Genomic DNA, 17486 nt, shown 5'->3' with positions numbered 1-17486 from the left:
AATGGAAATGTTGTGGAAGGACCTGAAGCGAGCAGTTCATGTGAGGAAACCCACCAACATCCCAGAGTTGAAGCTGTTCTGTATGGAGGAACGGGCTAAAATTCCTCCAAGCCGGTGTGCAGGACTGATCAACAGTTACCGCAAACGTTTAGTTGCAGTTATTGCTGCACAAGGGGGTCACACCAGATACTGAAAGCAAAGGTTCACATACTTTTGCCACTCACAGATATGTAATATTGGATCATTTTCCTCAATAAATAAATGACCAAGTATAATATTTTGGTCACATTTGTTTAACTGGGTTCTCTTTATCTACTTTTAGGACTTGTGTGAAAATCCGATGATGTTTTAGGTCATATTTATGCAGAAATATAGAAAATTCTAAAGGGTTCACAAACTTTCAAGCACCACTGTACATACAACTTCTTCTTTTCCCTTTCAAAACCCATAATGGATGCAAACCTTTGTTCTCCACTGTCCCAAGTTTCATCAGCTGCATCCTTCTCAGGGAAGGAAATCCCAGAGGTTATGTTTTTGCCTCCGTTTGTTTGTTTGTTCCCAACGTAACTCAAAAAGGAATGAGCAGATTTGGATGAAACTTGGTAGACAGCTTTAGTATGGTCCTAGGTTCAAGTGATTTTTGAATTTGATGTTGATGATGTGTAGCTTGGTGGAGGAATGAACTCTACCAAGTGCCCTGCTCGTTACATTCATGCGCTGGAGTCCAGTGCAGAACTTCAGTCATTCTTTTTATATAAAGTAGGCAGTTTTAGCAAAGCTAGAATACTCTAATCGGAAAACCTGAACATTTAGTCGGCCAATCATGTACAGTGTGTAATATCTGCACTGTTAAAAATGAAGAAAATTTTAACCTGAATCACCTTTTTCCAGTCTTCAGCTGTCCAGTTTTGGCGAGTCTGTCCCACTCCAACTGTAGCCTCAGGTTCCTGTTCTTAGCTGACAGAAGTTGAACCCGGTGTGGTCTCCTGCTGCTGTAGCTCATCCACCTCAAGTTTAATTGAGTTGAAATGCTTTTCTACTCACCACGGTTGTAAAGAGTGATTATTTGAATTACCGTAACCTTCAAGTTGGCTTGAAATTGAAAGTGATTCCGCCACACAGAACTGGATGTTTTTTGTTTTTCGCGCCATTCTGTTAACGTGTTATTTATTTTGTACCTTAGAGTACAGTAGAGTTTTCCAGTGTACACTCGTTCAGAAGTTGACACAGTGACTGTATTCTTTAGACTCCTTAATAACCGTTTCATTATTTATTACATCACCGATGTATGTAACCGTTGAATATTATAGATGTACAAACAAGGTACATTTTCATCACCTCATCATTGGACTTGCTTTGTCTTGCCGAAGTGTGGGGTGTCTCATGATAGAATTCTTTCTGGTCCTCCCAGCTGGTTATCAGGTGTGGGTCAGGACCGTCGAGGCTTACGTGAAGCAGCTGTGTATTCAGGAGCAGTTCCTCAAAGCCGCCTCGCACCTCGTGTCCATTCACAAACTCTACGAAGCCATCAGCCTCCTCAAATCTCACCAGTTCTACAGGTGACGTCAGCTGGTTTTAAAAGCATAACGAGCGTGCTTTTGTTCGGTGTTGAAAAGGACGTGAAAGCTAACGTTTGTGGTTCATTGACAGGGAAGCCATCGCTCTGGCCAAAGCCAGACTGCAGCCTGAGGACCCCGTGCTCAAGGATCTCTATATGAGCTGGAGTGCCGTGCTGGAGAAGGACGGCCATTACACGACCGCTGCTAAATGGTGAGCGAAACATCGACATGATTAAGAAGGAGGAGGAGTCTCGTTTATGGACGCATGCGAGGAACAAGTGTGGAATTGATGTGATAAAACGTACTCGTTTTAATGACTGGCCTTGTTCATGGCCATGCTCATTTGCATAAGGAAACGCCTCTAATCACTATATATGAGAAACAATGTCTGGTTTTTCCCTTTAAAAAGTGCAGTAGCCTGCTCATTGTTATATGGCTTGTCGTTTCACGAACAATTAAGTAGACACACAGATGCAAAATTGCTTAATCTAGACTTCCAGTGGTGGTCTGTAGAAGAAATTAATCATAAATTTGCTTTTTTTTTTTTTTTCCACCTGAAGCATTCGATTGGCCTGATTACATAAAATGAAACTGTTGAATAAAATCCCTCATTATTGCTGTTGCATTTTCCGCTGCAGTATTTGGAAATGTGATGTATTTCAGTGCGAGTGATTTATGAATGCATGTAAGACGTGTCATTATTCGGGTCATGGTTGGTTGGGAAATGTCAAACCTGTCTTCAGTTTCATGTTGATTTGTGGTTGTGGATTAAAAACCCGAGAATTGATTGATTGATTGATTAATTCGTACCGGACAGAGAATTTTTCTGCAGTTACACATTTCTACCACTAGGGGTAGAATATTCCTGAGTGCACATGTACTCCTTTTCCACCAAATCAGTTCCAGGGCTGGTTCGGGGCCAGTGCTGGTGCTGGTTCACAACTCGTTCAACTTGCGAGCCAGCTGAGAACCAGTTTGCTTTTCCATAGCTCGCGGTGCTAAGGGAAGCCACGTCATTACGTCGCTGTATACGTCAGTTACGTCTCTACATTTACATAAACCTTGGCGCGAATATCGAAACAAAAACAACACGGAAGAAGCAGCAGCAGCAACAACAATAATAATGATGGATGACTTCACGTTTATACAGCTGCTGCTTCTCGCCGCTTAAAAATGGCGATCTTTCGCGGTCTTGTTATTGTTGTCGGTCTTAACAACTCCGCCCCCCGCTGACGTAAGCGGTTCTTTCCTCTGGCCCAGCAGAGAGTTGGTGCTAGCCTGGAACCGGTTTTTCTGGCCCCAGAGCCAGTTCTTTGTCAGTGGAAACAGAAAACCCGGTTCCAAACTAAGCACTGGCCCCGAACCAGCCCTGGAACTGCTTTGGTGGAAAAGGGGCATGGTCGTGCATTAGAACACCCTGATGAATCACGTTGTAAGTTTATAAATGTGTGTGCTGGTGATAAATGAGACCCAGGTTCTATTCTTATCCAAGTTTATGACTTAATATTTGAAATAGAGGTCTACTACTGTTGGTGTTCTGTGATTTTAAAAACAAAATAAATAAAAAAAAATAAACCTGAAGGTTACAGCTTGATTTCCAAACTACTGAATTCTGCTTACGTTCCTGTAGTTATCTTGCTGTGGACTCCAGTTTTGACGCAGCCAAGGTCATCGCTAAGAAAGGGGACGTGATGTCACTGAAGACGGCCACCAAGCTTGCAAAATTGGCCGGTGAGAGAGACCTGTGCCACTCGCTCGCTCTGAGGTGTGCCAAAGACCTTGTGCACTCACAGGATTGGCTGGCAGCGCAAGAGATCCTCAGCACGCAAGACACCTTACTGGTCAGTTGAGTTATTGGCCAAAAGTATACAGCGACGTTAATGTCAGATCAAGCTCTTAGGGTTTGAGTTAAAGAGAACTTTTCCTCAATCGGTGTCACGTTGGGTGCGTTTATGAAGAATCTCTGAACTTCTCCTCCGTTTAGGGTCACAGGCTCGTGTTCTGTGTGTGTGAGCTCCTCACTCAGAGACTCTCGTACGCCGGCTTGGTGACCTGGACCTCGCTGTCATGTCACGCCTGGTCCAAGCCCAGCAACGAGCACTTCCTCAGTGCTGTACTGAGCGCGTGGAGGAGTGTGTTCGGGCTCGACTGTGCCGATCTGAACCGGCTCACAGCGCTCCATCAACAGCTGGGAGCCGTGGAGAACTCGCCTGCTGCTGCTAGCACATCTGTAAAACAGGTGCGTAAAAGTACTTTTGTGTATCCTTTAGAGCAAAGACGATTGAGGTGGAGTGTGGATGCACGCTAATGAGAGTATTTTTCCTATAACAGCACATCATGTAGTTTTTATTCCTCTTCTCACACTACGGCAGTCATTCATTAATTAATGAATGATGTATTTTTTAACCATTTATAGTTACATTCAGTGTTGTCACTTAGATTATAGCAGCTATAAAACATCTCTAAGTCTTCTCGTCGCCAGTCTTTTTCCTGTTTCTTGAAGAAAACAAACAAATACGAAAATGAAGCTTTCTAGAGAAAGTACAAACTCTCTGAAAATGTAAAATTTACTGAGATTGTGACACTGAAGGTTCCTTCTACAGATGTTAAAAAAATAAACACCTGGAGAGTTCATCACATCAACGAGTCGATGTTTTTATTCATCTGTTATGAGGATGAGACTCGATGTAGAGCGTCTGTTATACAAGTCCCTGATACTACAGTTACAGAAGCGATTATAGCGTATTGACATAAACAATGTGCTTCTATTCTGCAGCTGTTGTCTCACGTGGCCTTGGACGTCACTCTTTCCGCACTCAGTGAGCTCCTGGGTGACTGCGGCTCGCTGGTAGAGGAGCTTCTGAAAGCTCTGACTCGAGTCTTCAAGGCCAATGATTTTCCTCTAATGGCGGAGATGTGCCAGCTTTTCCTCCCTGCAGGTAAGAGACTCGCTCGGACTCGGGTTCAGTTTGGGTTTTGTGATTTTAAAACTTTTTTTTTTGTGGTTCCTGTGCAGGTATAAATTCCGTAGCAGTCTATAAACAAAAGCTGCAGAGTAACGAACGAAGCTTGGCTGCTTCTGAAAGTTTGGAAGCTCTTGTCTGTTATCAGCTCATGTATAAACGTTGGTGGAAGTGCAGCGGCTTGGAACACATTAACGGCCACCAGATGGCAGTAGAGAACGGAGACGCCGCTCATGAGAGTGAACCCGGAGACACTGAAGGATCTCTCGAAGAGGACTTCTGGAACGTTCTGCTGTCGGAGCCCCACGCTGCCCTTCAGTCCACACAGAGAGCTTTAGAAGCCATCCAGAGCAGAGTGGCCGTGATGATCCAACAACACAGCTGCCTTCAGGTGGAGTCTGCCGATCTCGCGCACGAGCACAACACCGCTGGAGGATCGGGAGGTCCAGAGACCAGGTGAAGGTCTTCAGGCTGTAAACACGGCTAATTTATGTGACTAACAAGGTTTGGGTTAGTTGATGTGACGGGGCTTGGGATTGAATTTTAAATGTTTAATCACTTGTGCAGGGCTCGACATTAACGGTTGTCCGCTTGTCCGGGACAAGTGATCCTTTATGTCGGACAAGTTCATCGTCTCAGTTACTTGTCCGATCGGACAAGTGCCAAAATACGCCGACATTCGGGTTACATATCAAAGTTATCAGTTTATTCACACGATTTCTGAAGCATCTCACTCGACATATTGTTTTGATGAATCGCCGGATGTTTCTCTTCGGAAAGAGCGATGTGCGCATGCGCAATATTCCGCTTGCGAAACCGGCCAATACCACTTCGTGTATTTGAGCTGAAAAGTAAACGGTCGTTATTCAGACCCTCCAGGATTTCACGATGTTGCGATTTGCAACCTCAACGCAAATTCAACCAATCCGCGTGAATTCAGGGCGGTCTTGCAATTGTATCCAATCACCGCAACTTTCCCGCAAATTTGACCAATCGTTGGCGTCGTCTTGAGGTGACGTCGACAAACTACCTTCCGCCTTACTTCCGTGTATACGTTCAAGAGAAGCTGCATGTGCGAGTCAGTGTTTCTGTAGGCTTAAATTCTGTTACTGAAAGTGTGTGATGTTTACAGTGAAGGACTGTGCGCACTTTACATTATTTTTTTTTTTTTACTTAATACAAGAAATTAATGGATGCCAACATTTTTGCCAAAATGGTATTTTATTTTCTATTGTTTAGGCAGCTTCAGCATCATACTGTGAGATTCTGTTCCAATTGTTTGTTTGTTTTTTCTTCTATGAAGCCTGAGCCATTTATTTTATTAGTTTATAATTATTGTTTAATTTAGTCTTCAGGAGAGACTGCCTGCACACAGTACTAGTATTAAGGTTTTTTTTTTTTCTTACATGAAAGCTGCGGCATTTATATTATATTTTAAGGTAACTTCATGTTGTGCTGTGAGGTTCTCTGCACTTTAACTTTTGAACCAACAGGTGCATTTGGATAAGTAAAGCCTATTTTTCTGCATTTTTGTAGTCCTGGTAATCTTTTATATTGGTAAAGTTGTTTATAGGACCATTTCTCAGTGTCTTTGTTTTTTTAATCAATAGTTTTTCAGTAATAACTTAATATTTAACATATCACTCAATTTTAATCACAAAAAGAGAAAATCGCAACAATTTCTCGCAACTTTCACTTCCTCCCGCAATGTAATCGCAACAAAAACCTAAAAAACACCGCAACTTTCATCGCAACCATTAAATACCATACGGGAGCCACAATGAATAATTAGACAACAATTATTAATCAGTGGAGGATATATATTCAAAGTTAATTTAAAAATGAAAATATACTGTATAATTTTAATTTTCTGGTTTTCAGTTTCTCATAAATAAATTAATGATTGATTGGAGTCCAATTTTTTTCTGCAGTGAATAGATTGTGTTAAAGTAATTCTGGTGAAATTAGTTTATTACAAATAGTTTTTGTGTTTTGTTTTGTTTTTTCTCAAATTTTTCTTCGGACAAGTAAATTTCCTTTCAACTTGCCCGACAGGACAAGTGGTTTCAAAAGTTAATGTAGAGCCCTGCTTGTGTGGAACAAACAGGGGATATAATCTGATGCACCAAGTATCATCTGCTTACAAAGCTAACGTCTGTATCTCCACTCTTGGGGATTTATTTTAATTTTTTTTAAATGTATTGGACTTTCCAATCATCAGTAGTGCGATATGCCAAAAATATCACATCACGATATTTCTCGACATTTCTACGATTCACGATGTGCATCACAATATATAGCTTTGCTAACAAATTGCCGGAAAAACAGCAGCGCTGCATTTAAACATCCTTAAAAATGAGTACAATTTTCATACAGTAGAAAACTTGATCAAATCTGCTTCCAGAGTTTTTTTTTTTTTTTTAAATCATCACAATATCTGTGACATCTCAGAGAAACGTACTGTGATGTAATTGATCATGATCTCCATATTACATCTTCGAGCCATGCTTCCGATCGCACCGAACTATTTTTAGACTGTTAATATTTGCTTTTGCGCAGCTCGTTTGTGTCACAACGAAGGTAAAAATATCAGAAAACGCCATCGATTCCTCCATCTTTATCTGCCCCGTGTGGAAACGTCAGTTTGAGAGTTTGTAGGATCTGTATAAAATTATAATTTTAACAGTAAATGAAATGATTACGTTTTAGAATTGATCTGATTAGGCTCAAGGTCACAGCAAGGTCAGACGTCTGAAATGGTTTTTGTTCAGTAGCGAGGCTCGTGGTTGAGGAATATTTTAAAGGTAACAAATTCGTAACCGCTCTCAAGACTAGATTTCTTGGTGGCCGACGCGTCCGTGTCCGTCACTGGCATTGAGTTGTACTTGTTTTATAAAATACGACACCATGTTCCCACCTTACGAGCATTTATTTTAAAGCTAGACTGCCTTTCAGATTTTTCAAGTGTAGGTCATAAAAAGAATTTTCCCTGACACCACCTAATTATTTTTGTTTGGTGACCGAAAGCTACTGAATTCGAATCACAGACTTCCAATTTTACTAGGTTTTTAAAAAATTAAAACAATTTAATGAATTCGGAGCCACATGGCCCTAAATTCTCCGCTGTTTTTTCCTGCTTCACCATGACCCAATACAAGATACGACATCATGCATCACGTGGTGGGCTTTCCCCGTTAGCGCAAGGCATTGTGGGATACAAATTTGAAACAGGAGAGAAAAATGGAGGACGTGAGTGTGCGAATGAAACGTGAAAGACCGACTACAGTAACGGAAAGAAAGCGAGAAGAAAAGACGTTATGTTATATACGAAGGAAAGGAAACGCAGGAAATATCAAACTAATAAATATGGGCGCTCAGCGAGCACCTCGGTGTGATCAGCTGTTCGTTTAGCGACAGAATGATGGAACTGTCAGTGCACGCTCAAAGGTAAACCTGTAGATGGCAGTAATGCAACACTGTGGATGCCAGCTGCCGTAAAACCCAAAAGAAGAAGGTAAACCTGCGCATGCGCACACGGACTTCCTCTGTCTGCTTGACTGCGCCAAGCGAGCGATTTCATGCACATTATTTGCTTTAATCCCCTCAAATTAAATAACTTCCCAGCCACAGAATGGCCTGATATTTTGTGAGATATTACAGAAATAAACAGATATCACAATCACCACATTTCAGACGGAACTAAATTTCACAGATTTTATGAAATCGAAAGGCCGTCTAGCTTTAATCATTTCACTGAAAATGTGTCACGGTGTTTGTTCTACACGTATTAATGATTGGAAGTGATGCTTTAAATTGTTCCCTGATGCCTTTGTGACTTTGGTCATGTCGAAAAAACGCCCAGATACAGTTTTACATGCCCATTTACGTCCCTGTGATTTGGGAGAATGAAACAAGCTATATTCCCTTTTTTTTTTTTTTTTTGGTGGGCTCATTAATATGTTAATGAGCTCTGCTCTGATTGGATGGTTTGCATCTGGTGTGCGTCATCAGTTCATGATCGTCTGGGGTGGCTGTGTCCGTGGGCCCCGGTGCACTATCAGAAATGCTGCTCGAAAGCGCCGTCCAGTGCCGACATAACAGTAAAATTATGATGACACGATAAATAAAACGATCTTCCGTGTACAACCCCGATTCCAAAAAAGTTGGGACAAAGTACAAATTGGAAATAAAAATGGAATGCAATGATGTGGAAGTTTCAAAATTCCATATTTTATTCAGAATAGAACATAGATGACATATCAAATGTTTAAACTGAGAAAATGTATCATTTAAAGAGAAAAATTAGGTGATTTTAAATTTCATGACAACAACACATCTCAAAAAAGTTGGAACAAGGCCATGTTTCCCACTGTGAGACATCCCCTTTTCTCTTTACAACAGTCTGTAAACGTCTGGGGACTGAGGAGACAAGCTGCTCAAGTTTAGGGATAGGAATGTTAACCCATTCTTGTCTAATGTAGGATTCTAGTTGCTCAGGTCTTTTTTGTCGTATCTTCCATTTTATGATGCGCCAAATGTTTTCTATGGGTGAAAGATCTGGACTGCAGGCTGGCCAGTTCAGTACCCGGACCCTTCTTCTACGCAGCCATGATGCTGTAATTGATGCAGTATGTGGTTTGGCATTGTCATGTTGGAAAATGCAAGGTCTTCCCTGAAAGAGACGTCGTCTGGATGGGAGCATATGTTGCTCTAGAACCTGGATATACCTTTCAGCATTGATGGTGTCTTTCCAGATGTGTAAGCTGCCCATGCCACACGCACTAATGCAACCCCATACCATCAGAGATGCAGGCTTCTGAACTGAGCGCTGATAACAACTTGGGTCGTCCTTCTCCTCTTTAGTCCGAATGACACGGCGTCCCTGGTTTCCATAAAGAACTTCAAATTTTGATTCGTCTGACCACAGAACAGTTTTCCACTTTGCCACAGTCCATTTTAAATGAGCCTTGGCCCAGAGAAGACGTCTGCGCTTCTGGATCATGTTTAGATACGGCTTCTTCTTTGAACTATAGAGTTTTAGCTGGTGACGGCGGATGGCACGGTGAATTGTGTTCACAGATAATGTTCTCTGGAAATATTCCTGAGCCCATTTTGTGATTTCCAATACAGAAGCATGCCTGTATGTGATGCAGTGCCGTCTAAGGGCCCGAAGATCACGGGCACCCAGTATGGTTTTCCGGCCTTGACCCTTACGCACAGAGATTCTTCCAGATTCTCTGAATCTTTTGATGATATTATGCACTGTAGATGATGATATGTTCAAACTCTTTGCAATTTTACACTGTCGAACTCCTTTCTGATATTGCTCCACTATTTGTCGGCGCAGAATTAGGGGGATTGGTGATCCTCTTCCCATCTTTACTTCTGAGAGCCGCTGCCACTTCAAGATGCTCTTTTTATACCCAGTCATGTTAATGACCTATTGCCAATTGACCTAATGAGTTGCAATTTGGTCCTCCAGCTGTTCCTTTTTTGTACCTTTAACTTTTCCAGCCTCTTATTGCCCCTGTCCCAACTTTTCTGAGATGTGTTGCTGTCATGAAATTTCAAATGAGCCAATATTTGGCATGAAATTTCAAAATGTCTCACTTTCGACATTTGATATGTTGTCTATGTTCTATTGTGAATACAATATCAGTTTTTGAGATTTGTAAATTATTGCATTCCGTTTTTATTTACAATTTGTACTTTGTCCCAACTTTTTTGGAATCAGGGTTGTACATGAGCATGGTTGTGATACGGTCTCATCAGTGAGTCTGTCATTTGTTTCATTCTTCACAATACCTGCAGAACTGCTAAGGTTTTATCTGTGCAGGTCCATCAGGGAGATGAACAGACAGACAGACAGACGGACAGATACTTTATCGAACCTGAAGGAAATTTTGGCCGGAGCTACTGGCTCAGCAGCCTTGGGCTAAAACGTGGGCTGGTGTATGCAAATGTTGTTGCATGAATATTAATGAGCCTGGATTGTTACGAAACGCACCAGGATTTTTTTAATTGGCCCATTTAACTGCCCTCTTTTTTACAGGATTTACTCAGAAATGCATGCGTTTTCCTTTCCATGTCCTCAAAAGGAGCTCAGATGTACTGTTTGATGTCCTGCTACAGCACTGAATGCATGCTGATGTCTTCATTTCTGTTTCTCTCAGATCTTCTGCAGATGTGGAGTCTCTTCCTGCTCTGGTCGCTCAGGTCGCTGAGCATCAGAAAAAACTCGCTGCTATTCCAGACCACGTGAAAGTAAGTCATTCAGGCTTGTGCTGTTCATCTTATTTAGGTAACAGTGCAGGGGGGAAAATATCCGCAGTGAACTTTAAAATGGGTGAGGAACAAATAATAAGAGTGACTGACAGCAGCAGCTAGAAGGGCACTCGGAGAGCGCAGATCGCCACCAAGGCCAAATGCTGAATTTCTCAACGTTTGCGAAAGTGAAACTAAACTCTTAGATCGGCTCCATGACTCCGATCCGCTCCAGAATGGAACGGGTTCTTCCTTGGCCCTTGTTACACCCTTCCACCAAGTTTCATGGAAATCGTATCAGCAGGTTTTGGAAAATCAGTCTTAAAATCAAACTGCACTGCACTGAAACACAACCTTTTTATTGAAACATGATTTGTCAGAATCCGAATAAAATAAAGATCACAGTTTAATTTTTACTTTCATTAAACCTCATTGGTGAAGGAGAGAAAGAGTGGAAACACGACTGTCTCAGTGCTCGCAGAAGTGAAGTGCCCTCACACTCGTGAATAACTTTTGTACAGTTCACGGCAGCTTGCGCTAATTTCTGATGACTTTCGTCGACACGTTTGATTAAAGATGCTGTTTAAATGCTGTAGCCTGACCTTCTGGTACTGACAAAAGAAGTGCGTGGGTTGTTTTTTTTTTTCTCCATGTAACCTGAGCATTTTAAGCTAATGCAAAGATTTTTGAGTACGTTGATTGAGATCTCCTGACTGTACCAGCAGTTCAGCGTAGATCTAGAACATTTCTAGAACTATCCATGATGCTAGGTACAATAAATGTGGTGTTAAGTAAAGAATAACGTAAGACGGGCCAACGGTACGATCTGGACGTTTTTATTCTGCTTGTACAGCAGAAATTTGTCAAGGATTATAACAGTTTGGAGTTGCATTTGATCTTATGAAACGAGTCCGTTCCTGTTCTCACTTGCGCTAAAACAATGATAAATGGTCGTTCCTTCACCAACTTCTTTTTCTCTCTGTCTCGAAGTTCAAAAAAGCAAACCCACAGCATGTCACTTTTATAAGAAACCAGAAAACATTTCTGTGCTGGGAAACTGTTACAAAGTGCTCGCAGTGGAGACTCCTTCCATAAATGGTTGTAAGAAAACCCCATTACATGAGGGTTTTTTTCTTTATAAAATGATTTTATTAATAGTTTTTGATGATATGGAGCTGGTATTAGAGCGAGTGCATTGATGATCAATATTGGAACATGATGAAAATCTCTATGTTCACGTGTAGGAATTCTACTAAGACCCTTAGGATAGTTACCATGGCAACTCGACGACCCAGCAGATTCTGTATGTTCTAAGAGCGAGCGCGGTGAAGTGACTCTGAGAATCACTTCCTTTACAAAACAGAGGATGTTTTATTCATCTTTCTTGCTTTGTTCCAGAACTACGCCTTCCCTGACGTGCTTGAATGTTGTCTCGTCCTCTTGTACACGGATAAACACTCCGGCGGGATTCCATGTCGTCTCCGTAAGAGGGCGTCGGCTTTACTGCTGACGTACGCATCTACGGGCTCGCTGTGTAAAGCTCGGCAGATGTTCACTTTATAAATCCAAAACAGCACAGAGTTGGAGTTGTTTTCTTTTTAATAAAATACACATTTGTATTTTTGTTTATTAGTGTGCAAGATTAAATCTCACACATGGTCAGCTATACTGTATTGCCTGTACCTTAATTAATAAATCTTTTCCCCACAAACAGAAGTGATGTGATTTTTGTTTGTTTGGTAGGTTTAATAGATAGCTTTTCATGAAGCTCCTTTCCTTCCATCAGAGAAAAATCACCCTACTGACTTTGATAAAGTAATTATATGCTCAGGTAAGACGTTCCATCTGCTTTGTACAATTCGACTCTCCACCTGCTGCACTACCTACAGTGGGGCAAAAAAGTATTTAGTCAGTCACCAATTGTGCAAGTTCTCCCACTTAAAAAGATGAGAGGCCTGTAATCATAGGTATACCTCAACTATGAGAGACAAAATGAGAAAAAAAATCCAGAAAATCACATTGTCTGATTTTTAAAGAATTTATTTGCAAATTATGGTGGAAAATAAGTATTTGGTCAATAACAAAAGTTCATCTCAATACTTTGTTATATACCCTTTGTTGGCAATGACAGAGGTCAAACGTTTTCTGTAAGTCTTCACAAGGTTTTCACACACTGTTGCTGGTATTTTGGCCCATTCCTCCATGCAGATCTCCTCTAGAGCAGTGATGTTTCGGGGCTGTCGCTGGGCAACACGGACTTTCAACTCCCTCCAAAGATTTTCTATGGGGTTGAGATCTGGAGACTGGCTAGGCCACTCCAGGACCTTGAAATGCTTCTTACGAAGCCACTCCTTCGTTGCCCGGGTGGTGTGTTTGGGATCATTGTCATGCTGAAAGACCCAGCCAAGTTTCATCTTCAATGGCCTTGCTGATGGAAGGAGGTTTTCAGTCAAAATCTCACGATACATGGCCCCATTCATTCTTTCCTTTACACGGATCAGTCGTCCTGGTCCCTTTGCAGAAAAACAGCCCCAAAGCATGATGTTTCCACCCCCATGCTTCACAGTAGGTATGGTGTTCTTTGGATGCAACTCAGCATTCTTTCTCCTCCAAACATGACAAGTTGAGTTTTTACCAAAAAGTCCTATTTTGGTTTCATCTGACCATATGACATTCTCCCAATCCTCTTCTGGATCATCCAAATGCTCTCTAGCAAACTTCAGACGGGCCTGGACATGTACTGGCTTAAGCAGGGGGACACGTCTGGTACTGCAGGATTTGAGTCCCTGGCGGCGTAGTGTGTTACTGATGGTAGCCTTTGTTACTTTGGTCCCAGCTCTCTGCAGGTCATTCACTAGGTCCCCCCGTGTGGTTCTGGGATTTTTGCTCACCGTTCTTGTGATCATTTTGACCCCACGGGGTGAGATCTTGCGTGGAGCCCCAGATCGAGGGAGATTATCAGTGGTCTTGTATGTCTTCCATTTTCTAATAATTGCTCCCACAGTTGATTTCTTCACACCAAGCTGCTTACCTATTGCAGATTCAGTCTTCCCAGCCTGGTGCAGGTCTACAATTTTGTTTCTGGTGTCCTTTGACAGCTCTTTGGTCTTGGCCATAGTGGAGTTTGGAGTGTGACTGTTTGAGGTTGTGGACAGGTGTCTTTTATACTGATAACGAGTTCAAACAGGTGCCATTAATACAGGTAACGAGTGGAGGACAGAGGAGCCTCTTAAAGAAGTTGTTACAGGTCTGCGAGAGCCAGAAATCTTGCTTGTTTGTAGGTGACCAAATACTTATTTTACCGAGGAATTTACCAATTAATTCATTAAAAATCCTACAATGTGATTTCCTGGATTCTTTCCCCCCATTCTGTCTCTCATAGTTGAAGTGTACCTATGATGAAAATTACAGGCCTCTCTCATCTTTTTAAGTGGGAGAACTTGCACAATGGGTGGCTGACTAAATACTTTTTTGCCCCACTGTACATCAACCAAGGACGCATTTTTGGTCAGTAGTAGGAACTTAATTTACAGAATGTAGAAATTGTGACAGGACTAATGGAATGTCGCATCTCAATAATTGATCAGAGAAGGATGAGAAGTTTGGGTACACACCAGGAGTATTCCCACACTTTTATTTCCATTAGGCATTAATTATATTTTCATCGATGGACTTTACTGACCCCCAAAGGAAAATTTGGGTGGAAAAAGAGCAATTTACTGTGAGTGAGTGGGGTTCAATCAGCTGCTCGGACTGTTGAAATGTTCCAGGATGTACCGCTTTACAACTACGCTAACGATGTTTGGGGTTATAAAGTGTGTTGGTGTGACTGGCACTTCGGGTTTGCCTAAAGATCTCAGGGATCTTCAGTCTCATTTTATCCACAAGCTGCAGGTTTTCTCATCTCATTATCTGTAGCCGCTTTATCCTGTTCTACAGGGTCGCAGGCAAGCTGGAGCCTATCCCAGCTGACTACGGGCGAAAGGCGGGGTACACCCTGGACAAGTCGCCAGGTCATCACAGGGCTGACACATAGACACAGACAACCATTCACACATTCACACCTACGGTCAATTTACAGTCACCAGTTAACCTAACCTGCATGTCTTTGGACTGTGGGGGAAACCGGAGCACCCGGAGGAAACTCACGCGGACACGGGGAGAACATGCAAACTCCACACAGAAAGGCCCTCGCCGGCCACGGGGCTCGAACCCGGACCTTCTTGCTGTGAGGCGACAGCGCTAACCACTACACCACCGTGCCGCCCGCTGCAGGTTTTCATTCCAGCCAGATACTTGGAGACTAAGAGGAACTGATTAAACAAGGTGACAAGCGCCTGCTTGGTTGTAAGACACACCAGACCTTTCTGGATAAGATCAAAGGCCTCCGGTTCAGCCATTTCATTCATCTTCAGTAACTGGAACACTAGATGTGATGCAGGAGAATTCAACCTGGATAAGACGCTGGTCCATGCAGACGCACATCCACATCTAATGGCAATTTAGATCAGCCAGCTTGCATGTCTTTTAGATGGTAAGAAAACCGGAGAATCCAAAAGGAACCCATGTGGACACTAAGAGCATTTGACTGTCCATACAGACAGGACACTGCGCTCAGGATTGGACCCGAGATCATGGAGCTGTGAGATGGTAACGCTACTACTGCACCACAGATGGATAGGTACAGAAGGCAGTTGTTGGATGGATTGATCATGATATTCTTTCACTTTTTCCTTTCAAGTGTTCCTGGAGGTGATCACAGTGAGAGCAGGCTGAGATCATCAGTCCAGATCCTTCTAGGAGATCTCTCGAGCTTCTCAAACCGACTCTCTCCAAGAAACCTCATCTTGCTCTTCAGAGAAGCAGTGGCTGGACTTCAACGTTCTCTTGGATGCTCAGGAACCTAATCCTCATCACGGAGAGCAAGCCCGACCCTGTGGAGAAAGCTAAACTCCACCACCTATACTCGCAACTACTTTTACAGGCCACATGACACAAAAACAATATTTTTCAAGTTGGTGCAAGCGTTTAAAAGCTCAGGTCCAGTTCTGTGGTTAATACATTATGTCATGTCCAATAAATTTCACTTGTATTTCTACATGTTGCTCTGTGTAGCTTAACAAGCTTCGTGTTTAATTATTGCTGGGCTTCTGATATTTAGAGATTATTGAAGTTCATATTAATTATTAAAAAAAACACACACATGCTTGTCACGTGATAAAAGGTACAAACTCCTGTCGTTAAATGAACCGTCTGCTGTTCAAGTCCCTGTCAATGGGCTGTTGCTATAGCAACAATAACATTAGAACACAACAGACGGCTGAGTCGTTAGAAAATTAAATCAGCAATTTTATTTTAGTTTTTTTTTAGATTGAGATTTTTTCCTTTTTTAATGTATATATTGTGTTTGTCCTTTTTAAATGTCGTTTTGAGATTTTTTTTTAGTTTATTTTGCTTTTCATATAAAAGGTTTAACTTCGATTGTTTAAATTTAGCTTTGACTTTTTTTTAGATTTAGTTCTAGTTTTGCATTTTTGGGTTTTGTTTAGATTTTTCTAGACTTAATTTATTTTAGTTTTGATTCTTTTTTTTTTTAGCTTAACAAGCTTTAATATTAGTGTTTAATTATTGCTGGTTTCCAATATTTAGAAATTCATATTTAAAACAAAAAACAAACAAAAAAAACGCACGTTTGTTACATGACAAAGTACAAACTCCTGTCATTAAATGAACCATCTGCTGTTGCTATAACAACCATAACATTAGAACAGACATGTCTGAGCTGTTCGAGAAAATTAATCAACACCTTCTGATAAATTAAAATCCAACAGCCAGCATTTAGCAATGTATTATTTAAAAAAAAAAATTATATATTTTTTAGACTTGGTTAAGACTTGAGAATTTTTCCTTTTTTTTTAAAATTATATTAGTTTTGATTCTTTTTAAAAAAAAATTTTACATTAGTTTATTTTGCTTTTTTTATGTAAAATATATTTTTGACTTCATTCTGATTTTTTTATTTATTTTTTTAGATTTAGTTCTAATTTTGAAATTTAGTTTTGAATTTTGGGTTTTAGTTTTGACTTATCTATACTTAATTTTGGTTTGTTTGTTTTTTTAGATTTGATTCCGATTTTATTTTTTAGATTTATTTGCATTTCTTTTTTCCATTTAGATTTTGTTCTAATTTAAGATTTAGTTTATATCTGATTTTTTAAAATTTGCTTGTTTTTTTTTAGATTTGATTTTGTTTATTTAACTTTATCAGGTCATTCAAGAGAAAAATAATTACATGCAAAATAAATTCATCGTCGTCTTCTTTGAGCTGCTCCTGTCAGGGGTCGCCACAGCGGATCATTCTTCCCGATTTATGATCCACATATTTGAGTTGGCGGAGGTTTTACACCGGACGCCCTTCCTGACGCAACCCTCCACAATCTATCTGGGCTTGGGACTGGCACCAAGTATACACTGGCTTGTAGAACCCCAGTGGCTGGGTATCGTCCCTAATCTGCAGGTCTTTAGACTGTGGGGGGAAACCGGAGCCCCCGGCAGAAACCCGCACAGAGAACATGCAAACTCCACCCAGAACAGCGACCATCACTCCACCACCCACATCCAAAATAAAGTGTTAAATAGAATTCAACAAATATATTTACCAAATATAGTCGTAGAAATTGCAGACATCCACTTGTTCTAA

General features: G+C 41.2%; 1 protein-coding gene across 1 annotated transcript in view; it reads left to right on the top strand.

Annotated features, from left to right (window-relative positions):
• The window catches only part of gemin5 (gem (nuclear organelle) associated protein 5), a 59374-nt gene extending 46887 nt beyond the window's left edge, over positions 1-12487 (top strand). Inside the window, exons 21-28 of the mRNA XM_060936500.1 lie at positions 1412-1559; positions 1651-1770; positions 3190-3400; positions 3544-3798; positions 4336-4498; positions 4576-4978; positions 10696-10786; positions 12185-12487. Of these exons, the coding sequence (XP_060792483.1) occupies positions 1412-1559; positions 1651-1770; positions 3190-3400; positions 3544-3798; positions 4336-4498; positions 4576-4978; positions 10696-10786; positions 12185-12349 (1556 nt within the window). The 3' untranslated portion in view covers positions 12350-12487. The remainder of the gene's footprint in view (positions 1-1411; positions 1560-1650; positions 1771-3189; positions 3401-3543; positions 3799-4335; positions 4499-4575; positions 4979-10695; positions 10787-12184) is intronic.
• Positions 12488-17486: the final 4999 nt, after the last annotated feature.

Source organism: Neoarius graeffei, chromosome 12 (genome assembly GCF_027579695.1).
Source record: "Neoarius graeffei isolate fNeoGra1 chromosome 12, fNeoGra1.pri, whole genome shotgun sequence".
NCBI classification, from domain to species: domain Eukaryota; kingdom Metazoa; phylum Chordata; class Actinopteri; order Siluriformes; family Ariidae; genus Neoarius; species Neoarius graeffei.
The sequence above is the reverse complement of the archived record's forward strand: the minus strand, read 5'-3'. Positions and strand labels throughout refer to the sequence as shown.